Raw genomic sequence first — 10849 nt, 5'->3', positions numbered from 1 at the left:
TACTAATTGTTCAGGCTGGTTGATTTGCATTACAGTTTGGGGCTATCTGACAAGCTGGTACAGATGACAAAATACAAGCTATCTCTGTGGAGATGAAAACGGGTTACACTTTGTTTGCCCAATATGAAGACTTTTGTTTCACCAAATAATTACCTGTAAATGTTGGGGAAGGAGAGAATCTTCTTGCATTCACAGAGATAGAAACCACTGAAAACAAATTGGTGGAGGGAGACAATCCTGCTGCAAAGCCTTGATGCTTTTAAAAACTAGCCATAACTGGGAAGCGCTGCTTGCCTAGTGAATGTTAACCTTCAGGTAACCCAACCCTAACCAGGGCTTTTCCCTCTTCAGTTATCCTCATCCACTGTTATTCTTCCCTTTAGGATACAACTGCCCCTTCCCCTTCTTCCTTATTTTTTTTTTTTCTCATTGTTTCTGCTGGAAAGGAAAATGGGAATGTTTGTGTGTATGTAGGGTATTTCTATATGTGACTATAAGTTCGTGTGTGAAAGAGCATTGTGTTATATGCAAGAAGGGATTAAGTAATGTTATTAATCGGGTATCTTATTTTACAGGGAATTACCTTTAATCAGCACATATTAATTCTATGAATACTTTTTTTTGCCCTGGCCCTGCCCTTTTTGGAGTGTAGCTTCCAGCAAAGAGAAAGAGAGATACACCCACACATACCCATACTGCATGTGCTCATACAACTGTGTCACATTCACATATTTATTAGGCATGAGGAAAACTGTTGTATTGGTTTCAGCTAGAGTTAACCACCTAATAGGGGTAGTATGTTAAATTATTTTTCTGTTGACTCTTCTTTTTGGCACAGAATAATCTAAAATGCAGGGTCAACTTCCTTTCATATACATAGGCTGATGCAAACATACTGAGAAAAAGGGTAATCACATCTCATGTAATCTAGAAATGTTAAGATTAAAGCCCCACAATAAATTCAATACATTTAAACATTCAATATAAACATAAAGCCTTAATAGCCCTTAACTTCTTCCTTCTACAGCTCTGGTCACTCCAATCCTCCCTTGCTTTTCCTGATTCCATTCCTAAGCCTTCTTTCCTCTCTTCCCCAACCTAGGACTCCTTGGCTATTTCAAAGCAGACCTCCAGCCACCTTCATTCCATTAAATACTCCAGGGCTCCATGCTGACCCAGAGACAGGAAAAAAAGATTTCAGCTTGCCAGAGACCAATCCTTTACTATAAAATGCTCTTGTCTACTCAAATTTGCTTTCATTCCAACAGATCAAAGAAATCAGCAAGGTGCTTTCAGGTGTGGAGGCAGGTGCTCATGTAATTATGGAAAATAAAAACCCTTCAAATTCATCAGAAGCAAAAACATTTACACAGAGATGATTCTCTGTGGAGTGGGCACCTCATAGCCCGCAGGTATACCCCAGCACCCTAAGACTGTGTTGCTGAAATTCAGTGGGAAAATACTCATGTTCCAATGGCTTTTTTATTGTTATGCATGCATTTATTTGCTTCTCTATCTCTACCATTAACCCTCCCTGTCCCCAACCTGAAATCACCATGCTTTGCCTAAATTTGGTGGGGAGAGTTACAAATAGGAATAAGCAAACCACTCCCATCCCCACCTTTAGCATTCCTGGGAAAAGGCCCCAAAGCGTCGCTCAGAGTCTAGGGACTTTTAGAGTTAGGAGGTTAAGGGAAGGAATATAGTTATTTATGCATTTTACAGAACTTATTAACCCATCCCAATCCCAAAGGACATACCGCATCAATAAGAAGAAAACCAGGGACATAACAATAAATGAGTCAATTGGAACAATGTCAACCCTCCCCCCAAATAATTGCAAAAAGCTAAGATAAGCCCCAAAGAAAACACAAGAAATGTGCCCACTCTGGAATCAGCTGGAATCAAAAGTATGTTGAAATGAAACTGTTTAAATCTGTTTCCAGGACTGCAGCAGGTGGGGGCTGAATGTACCTGAATGCAGTGAATGTACTACCTTGCTCCTGCCTTGTGGACCACACGAGGGGAGGGAATTTTCAGAAGGCTCCCTCTCAGTAATTAGACTAGTTGGACAGATTCTGACATATCCCAGTGTATTCCAGAATGCATATGGGAATGGGTTGCCTCCCAAAGTCAGACATTCCTATTCCCATTTGTAACCACCACCAACCCACCCAAAGTGCAAAAACATACTGGGCTCTGTTCCTTTTGTAGATCTTAGATAATAGCTCTTGAGCCCTAATATATACTTGGATATACAAACACCAAAACCCCAATCTGTCCGTACATAAGATCAACCCATAGACTCTTTCTGTTGGCAAGGACAGTGGGGGCAAAAAAAAAAAAAATCCCACAAAGCAAAAACAAGAGAGAACCATGGCGATTTATTGAAGACAATGCCCTTTGAATCTCATTTTCATAGCAAAATTGTTTCTGGAAGAGAGAACAGAAGCATCCACTAAAGCCTGTGCCACTGTTTGCCAATTCTCTGGCCAGCCAAAAGGAGGTGGCCTCCATGAAACAGCGGTCTCTAGAACCTAGTTCTGGTCCAGAATTGCCTCCTTCACTGCACAGAAAACTTTCAAAGCGAATCAGACCTAGTACATTTGAGTGTGATCCAGCTCCCAGTTGTGCAGTAGATTGGCTGCACGAAAGCAATGGCCACATACTGCCAACAGGTCCCACTTGTGCTTGAGCCTATAGTTTAAAAAATCTCCAGGCAATATGTCAAAAAGTGGCCTTTTCTCAAAACTGCATCATGCTGTAATCAGAGCCAAAGGTATGGATAAGACCAAGTATGTGTTCCTGCATTATCAGAACAGATTACATACAATGAACAGATGAAATACAGTGAAGGCCACCATTTTCTCAGTGCCTCAACTTCCAAGATGTAGTTTGTTGGCAATTCCCCCCCCATTCAGAAAACCTGAGTTACAGTTCAGTTTGAAATAGGGTTGATGCACTGCTGTCCTTCTTCAGAAACATGAATCCCTTCTGCAGACTACCACAGTCCACACGTGCAAGCAGAGACAGACATTAAATTGGGAAATGCAGTAACCAGAAAGGTTTCCTCTTTTATTCAAAACAGAGGAACAATTAGCTTAAAATTCACGAGAAAGCCCACTGAGCTATCCCAAGTCAATTTCCCAGTTTAAATGTTGCTGCCTGGTTTAGCTCCAAGCCAAGTGATATCAACCACTGATGAGTCAGGCATCAACTGATTGTCCTTGCCCCACAAGAAGTGTATTTAAGAAAACAACAAGTGAGAACTGGCTTGGGGATTGGCAGTACTTTAAAAAAAAGTCAGGAGAAAAACAAAAGAACACATACACAAAAAGAATAACCCAGGATGTTCCTTTACAAAGAAGTCAAAATATAGGAAAAGCTAGCTGGCAATGAGGAGCAGTATCCAGCCTGCTGAGGAATGGCAAGTATGGGGGTGGAGAGAAGAGGCCCTCTGGCCTTATACATCCGGACTCAACCAATGTAGATCCGATGGAAGTCATTGGCTCCAAATGCAGCATTGCATTTGGGACATTTGCGCTGCCGAGTGTCATAGCGAGTTTTCACACACTCGAAGCAGAAAACGTGGAAGCATTTGGTGAGCACGGCATCCTTCTTCCGCATGTTGCAGCAGGGGCAGGTCAGGCGAGCCTTTGAGAAAGACAGAGTAGAGTTTAGGAGCAGAGGCCAACAGACAAGTTCTCCCCTTTTAGTTTATGAGGGAAAAAACGCTTATTCTTCATCCCGGAAGGGCCAGAAGGCTCTTTCCTTCCATGAGAAAAGCTCTGCCTACCCAATATATTTCCCAAATGTGCCAGCCCCAACTCCAGCCAGACTCCCAGGCATCACTAGTAGCAATTCTTGTCTTTCTCCAAACCTACAAAGACATGCTCAAACCCATCACGCTCAAGGGTACTTCGGCATCAAATTATCTACCTTATAGTCTTTGATCTCCTCCATGAGGATCTCATCACAATTGGGAACCATGTCTGGTTTCTTGGTTGTCTCCAGTTTTCTTCGTAGCCGTGAAATGTCTTCCTGTAGGGAAATCATTAGCCCAGTAGACCTGTTATCCTCTTGCCTTTCAGATGGCAAAGAAGAATGTCAGGGTCCTGAGATTATGGAAGTAAGCCAGGCAAAACATTCATAAACACCTTTTTTGGCTTTTACCTCCCCTGCACAGTTTCACATAGATTAGAAAAATTCATAGAAGAGGGATCTATTCCAAGCTATTAACAACATAAGAAACCTGTTGTTCTTGCATTATTACTAGACTCTTGTAGGACTCTGCTGGAACTCAAATACTGAATTAAAACTAGTGTGTGAACTGTAGGAGTTCCAGTTTAGTTATTCAAAGCCAGCATTTACCACTAACAAAAGCAAAAGTGGAAATAACTGAAAGTGAGCCATATAACAGAGAGCAAGCTATCAAACTAGAGAAGCGAAAACACTGGCAGAAAACAAGAGGAAGCCATATAATCTGAATCAATGAAACTGAAAATAAAGGCAGATTGCTTGAGGTAGCTAGCCAAGCAAGGGACTGCATGCCTGTTACCTGGGCTCGTTTGAAGTTGAACATGTCCTTCTCCTTTGTTACACTATTTTCCACAATCTCATCTTGGAAGTCATGCAATTTCTTCTGAGCCAGCTCCAGCTGGGCCCGAAGGTCATCAGCTAGCTGAGCAGCATCCATAGCCTGAAAAAACAAAACAATGACAATATTTCCCCACTCCATTTTCTGATATTTACAAAATGGATGGCAGCATCCCGAAGGTTAAATCAGAAGCTCCACCTTACTGGTTGGGGAATATCTGCAGGCCTTTTTCTAGAGTGCTGTTTCTAGCTTTGCAACAACAGTGATAGACAGAGAGATAGACAGATAGGGAGGGGGTGGGCAGGCGGGCAGGCAGGCAGGCTGGCTGGCTGGCTGGCTGGCTGAACAAAGTATTTGTTTCACCCACTACAGTAGTCACTATCCCCAGTCACCACACAATGATGAACAGGGCTTTCTTGGCCTAGAACAAAACATTGATTTTAGAGCCCATTCTACTTGGAAGTTAGAGCTACATGTGCAGCAACATCAGAAGAAAATGAGGTGACTGTGCCAGCTCAGACTGCGAAAAAAAGTTGATCTGTTTCTCAAACTTATCTCTGCAGAGAATAGGGGTGAGCCTGTTCCTTTGGTTTGATGGTACTCAGCCCATTCTACCACTTCAGTCTGCAGATAAACATGAAAATATTGCTGAAACTCTGGGGGGGAAATGGAATGGGATTAAATGAAGTATGTTAGGAAAGCTAAGGGAGAAGGGAATTGGGGAGAATGATGGAGGAGAAGAGTCAGCCACAAAATATATACCAGTGCAAATACATTCTAGGTCCCATCTCCCCAGCCTCTACCAAAGGCCAGTCAGGCAACCTTTGTGCAAAGCTCTAGCCAAGGAGAAAACCTGGCACCTACCTTGTTTTCAGTCAGTGCAAATGCTTTTTTCCAATTTCCCATAGACCTTTTTAAAAATCTGCACAATGTTTTGTTCCTTCTTTAATTATTATGATTACTTCTGACTCTTCCTTCTGCAAAATTCTTTTTTATACTGTGGTGTTTTATTCTTTTTTAAATTTGATACTGACTTTTGGCTTTTTACAGGCTGCCTTGGCATCCTGATTAAGGGGGGTGGGGGAGAGTGAGGAAATAAATTCCCTTAAGATCTACCATACACAAATGAAACTCTGACAGACAAAATTCTCTCCCCAGTGATTTATAGACCCTACATCCTTCCTAAAGTAGGCTGTTCTCTGCAGGCCTCAGAGATTCCAGACTCCCTTGCTTTTGAAAATTCAGTGCTGGAAGATCTAGACTGAAGGCCAGGAGAAGAGAAGATTGGAAGAAAAAAAAAACTCGAAAAAAGGGTTCCTTCGCAAAAAACTGCACCGGTTAAACAAGACTGATCAATGCTTCTGCCTCAGCAATTGCTATCTTTGTCAGAGGTGTTAACATGTTGTCCAGAAATGGCCAGAGAGAAGAGATTAAGAATTCCTGGGCTGCGGTTCACCCAAATCCTCAGCTAGTTGCTGATCTACAGCTTAGATCAGCCAATGGGAGCTGCAGTCCATTATTATCTAAGGATTTGAGACACAAACTTTGGTTGACACAAGATTAAATTTGCATCCATATTTTTGTCTGCATATGTACTAACAACCAGTGCTACTACTGCCACAGTAACTAAAATAGCAAACTCTCTCAAGACATTATTATCAACCTCTCTTCTTCTCATGACCTTCAACCCCCTCAGCTCATTCTGCTTTCCAGTTATCCTCACAACCTCTTTCTGCTGGAAAACTTCAAACATTCTAATTACTTACATCAGGCCACCCTATTAATTTTTTTTTTTGAAGTTCAATTTTTTTCACACCCTTGCTTCTTTTTGTCCATGAAATCACCTTGTAGCATTGCTTTTTCTCCTAATTACAGAATCATCTGTGATTTCTCAGTATTTACTTAGGAGGGAGATTTATCTCATCTACCAGTCTCTCCTTATGGAGAGAAACATTCAAAAGGACTCATGCAATTGGAGTGGCTGTTTTCATTTTTGGGGCCAACCTATGTCTCTCAGGTTTTCAATAAAATTTCCTCTAACTTCTAGGAAATCTATTTGCTGCTAACATAGAGAAGTTTGCAGCTGTGAGTCTCTCCCACCCTCCCTTGGCATATATTTCAGAAATAGATATACAGATAGTCCTAGCTTAACAATCATTTATTCAACAATCATTCAAAGTTACAACACACTGAACAAATCGTAGTTACGACTGGTCCTCGAGGTTACAGCCACTGCAGTGCCCCCATGGTCCAAATTTGGGTGCTTGGAAGCCCACCCGCATTTACAACTGCAGCACATGCTTCAACTCCCATCTGCCTATCTCCGCCTTTTTGCCACCCTGCACTCTGCCACCCCTGCTGCCCCTGCCTCCATGCACTGTGCTGCCCCCTGCTGGAGTTCTGTGACAGCCAAACACACCTCGGCAGCAATGGGAGGAAGAAGATGGCAAAAGTCAGCAGGTGGTGGCAGGGATAGGCAGTGGTAGAGTACATGGTAGCCAAAAGAGCAGAGATGGGAGGAGATAGGCAGGTGGGGGGAGCTGAAGTGGAAGCAAGCATAGCAGGGTGGTGGAGTGCCAAAAGAGAACGTGCGGGGCCCAACTGGGGAGGAGGCAGCAGGACAGAGCCGGCAGTTCATGCAGGGCAAGAGAAGTATGAGGCCTAATGACAAAACCGGGATTACCAGAATAGCCATCACTAAGCAGTGCAGTCATGTGATGTTTTGCCTAATGACTGCTGCGCTTAATGATGGAAATTCCGGTCCCAATTAGGGTTGTTAAGTGAGGATTACCTGTAACTGCTTATCATTCATGGGATCAATTATAACAGCCTTCAGCCTGAATATGTGAGAATCCAAGTTCACAGCTTATAGCTGTGGAGAATGGAACTTTTTCCAGAGTTTCACTGCCTTGGAATTAATTGCATGGTCTCTACCCTACACCAGCCTTTTAAGGACAAAGCACCCTTCACCCAACTGAAGGGTTTCTAAGGGAATGGGAGTAACTTCTAGAAGGGAAATTCGAAGTGACTGCTCATTTCTATAAATGACCTGATTAAATATCTTCCAGGTGATTCTTGTTTAGCATAAGGCTGACTGACAGAAGCCAGTACAGGATGGAGCTTCATGCAGATTTTGGTCAGGTTACATCTAGGTATATCCTTGCTTAGAGAACTGTTTAAGCACAAGGAAGAGGAAGGCTGGAAAATATTTGTCACAATGCCCCTGCTCTTAATTTAATTTGCTGCATTTGTGGATCTATTCCTGTTTTTATTCTACAGCTTAGTTTGAATCCCATTACCTTGTGTTATTTTTTTAAGTCACCTGCACACGTGTAAAAAGGAAAGAAATCCTTTCCATGTAATTTTAATTTCATTTATTTTCTGACTTTCCTTCAAGTTAGTCTTCCTCCCCTAGCTCTCATCTTATATTCTTTTAAGCAACAACCCTGCAATGTTAAGTTAAACCTGAAAGCTACATGATCCAGAACGAATGCAACTCGCTTTTGTAACCACTTACTTTCCGCTTGTTCATCTCCAGGGCCTGTGTTCGTAGGCCCAGCTCTTTTTCTCCAGTGCCAATGTTGCTTTGTAGCAGATGCTCTTTCTCCTCCAGCTTACGTACAACCTGCAATTGGGCATCCACCTTCAAGAGGCAAAAACAAGGAAAAGAAAAACAGTCAGTTTAGAATTCTGCATTTGGTCTTAATGTTCTGTCTCTTAGCAAAACAGGATTGGCAACTTTAAGTAAACTGTACAGTTCTGCTTACTTGATAATGGGGGTTATGCTTTTACATATTATGAAATGAGAAATTATGTACAACCAATGGAAGTCTTCCCTCTAATGAATTCTCTTCTTCCCCCTATGTCAAGCAGACATAGCTCACATACTTCTAAGCGTCTCCTTACAGCAGGGCTACAAATTAAAAGATGCTCCAGAAATCAATTTCTACACTTAACACCATGTTCTGCATTCCAGTGATGTCAAAACGTGTGCTTAGACAATTTATTCCAGATTTAGTCCACCAAATACATTGTGACAAAACAGTCAGGCAACTACTGAAATGATGCCTCCAAAACACAAGAACTTTTTCAAATGGCTAATTTAGACTTTCATACCTATGACCCAAACCATATAACTCAATATTCTTACCTTAAGAAAGCCTTACCTAAAAATGCCCCTGATATGACTTGCATGTTTGCACTTATCAAATTGTTGCCCCCAAATCCATCCTATTTCATGTTTCCCTGTAAATGATCAAGTTTCTTTCTTATTCTTCCCAGCATTCCTCTGCAAACACTATGTCTGGGTCAAAAATCTATTACTGCTTCACAATAGGGGCATGTCTTTTTATGAACAGAACCCCCCTTTAAAAAAAATGGCTTCTGGGGGCACAAGGGGCAAGTCATTAATACAGTGATATCATTGGATGAGCAGAGTTGAAATCTGTAGCCCTTTTTTGAGTAGTTACTCAGAATAGTTGCATTAAGTGTACTGGAGGCTTAATACATCTATTTGGAGAGGTCTTTTGTTTTGTTTAAAGAGAAAAACTGTGCCACTAAAAATTTGCCACAGAATGTTGGCAGCTTGGTCTTGGGGGCCTTAAAATGGTATTGAAGGTCACTCATGGCTTACAGGTTGTCTACTCCCATGTTAAAAAGGAGATGCTGGATTACCACCAAAGTGTTCGAATAGAAAATTACAGTAAAGATGTACACAAAACATGGCCTTAAGCATTATACATCAAGATGCAGTCTCTCATTGATCACAACCGCACTTTCAAGATATGTCTTGGTCAAAGAAGTTACAATTTGGGTTCCTATCTCCCTCCTCTTCTCACTTTTCCCACTTGCCTGTGTCTTCAGGGTAAGAACCTGATCTGCCAGCTCCTCCTTTTCTTCTTTTAACAGCTTATGGATCTGGTTGGATTTGATGCGTTCTGACATGAGCTTGAAGTTGGCATCATCCTTTTCCCTCAGCTGTTGCATCAGGCGGATGTTCTGCTCTTGCATGTCTTCAAAGGCTTGGCCCGTCACATCCATTTCAGATAACAGGGCTTCTTCCTCCTGCAATTGAGTGGGAGATGATTTCCACCAGTCCTTGATACTATGACACAAGTAGGTGCATGTGTGGGCATCTGCTAGGTGGATGTCAGGCTTCCCAAGTAGACCAGATAGGAAACGCGACCAGATGAGCTAATTCTACTTTATTGTAAGGCTACATTAACAGAATCTTCCAAATCTGAAAGTATAAATCTCTTGCCATCTCTTTTACAGCCTGATACATTAGGGAGGTTCCTTTCTGAGTTTCTTTCTCTTCCCGTTATACAGCTGTGGGCTATGCCCCCTCTTATCTGATTGTTCCCTAGGCAGCATCCCTTCCCCCATCTCCCAAGGACATTCCCATATACCATTACAATGGGGATCTAAATGATGAAATTTGAGTGACATCATCATGCAAATACAGATAGTCCTCATTTAGCAACCACAAATGGGACCGGCAACTTGGTCATTAAGCAAAGTGATCGCTAACTGAAACCATGACTGTGCTTACAATCTTATTTCAGCTTTCCTTTGTTTTACAGACATGTAAACGTTGTAAATGTAAGAATTGGTTGCAAAGTTACTTTTTCATCACCGTTGTAACTGTGAACAATTGTTGTATAAGGCAGTCACTAAGCAAGGACTATCTGTACTGCAATCTATATATTTGCTCCAGACATCAGGACTCAAATACATAATAGTGGCATTTGCACGATGACATCACCATAAGCATGCCATCATTATGGCATCATCAGTTTGTGGCAGATGCCACTGGCTCTACATGGGACATTCTTTCTAGTTTTCAAATGATTCAGTCAAGATATCTGGAAAGCGATAGAAAAGATTCCACTTAGGTAAGGAATGCCAACTGACAGCCCATGCTGTAGTCATCTAATTTTAGATTATTTTAATTTTCAGGCACAGGAACTAGACTTACTCTCTGGTTCTCTTACAGCAGCTTTTCTCAACCTGGTGCCCTCCAGAACTCCTGGGGATGGGAAGTTGTAATCTCAAGACATTTGAAAGGTACCAGACTGGGAAAGCTGCCCTACAGTATTTAAAAAAACAACAACTATTGGGGGCATCTAGATTTTTTTGGTTTATTGGCATATAATTTAACTAAACCAATTAATTAATTAATTTAACTGTCTAATTTGGTATATCCTGGATTCTATTTTTTCTGATAATTATACATATAATTTACCACAAATA

General features: G+C 41.7%; 1 protein-coding gene across 3 annotated transcripts in view; it reads right to left on the bottom strand.

The window, feature by feature from the left end:
* Nucleotides 1-2365: 2365 nt before the first annotated feature.
* Nucleotides 2366-10849, bottom strand: part of RNF20 (ring finger protein 20) — a 28240-nt gene continuing 19756 nt past the window's right edge. For all 3 annotated transcript variants that reach the window (XM_025173095.1, XM_007438076.4, XM_007438077.4), the window contains exons 16-20: nucleotides 9449-9661; nucleotides 8115-8240; nucleotides 4559-4699; nucleotides 3940-4041; nucleotides 2366-3654 (exon numbers count right to left, since the gene is read on the bottom strand). In XM_025173095.1, coding sequence (XP_025028863.1) covers nucleotides 3478-3654; nucleotides 3940-4041; nucleotides 4559-4699; nucleotides 8115-8240; nucleotides 9449-9661 — 759 coding nt within the window. In that variant the 3' untranslated portion in view covers nucleotides 2366-3477. The remainder of the gene's footprint in view (nucleotides 3655-3939; nucleotides 4042-4558; nucleotides 4700-8114; nucleotides 8241-9448; nucleotides 9662-10849) is intronic.

This window comes from Python bivittatus, unplaced genomic scaffold (assembly GCF_059951505.1).
Source record: "Python bivittatus isolate LINGU-HERP-01145 unplaced genomic scaffold, Pbiv_v1 ctg000850_np1212, whole genome shotgun sequence".
Taxonomy (NCBI): Eukaryota; Metazoa; Chordata; class Lepidosauria; order Squamata; family Pythonidae; genus Python; species Python bivittatus.
This window is presented reverse-complemented; position numbering and strand designations above follow the sequence as displayed.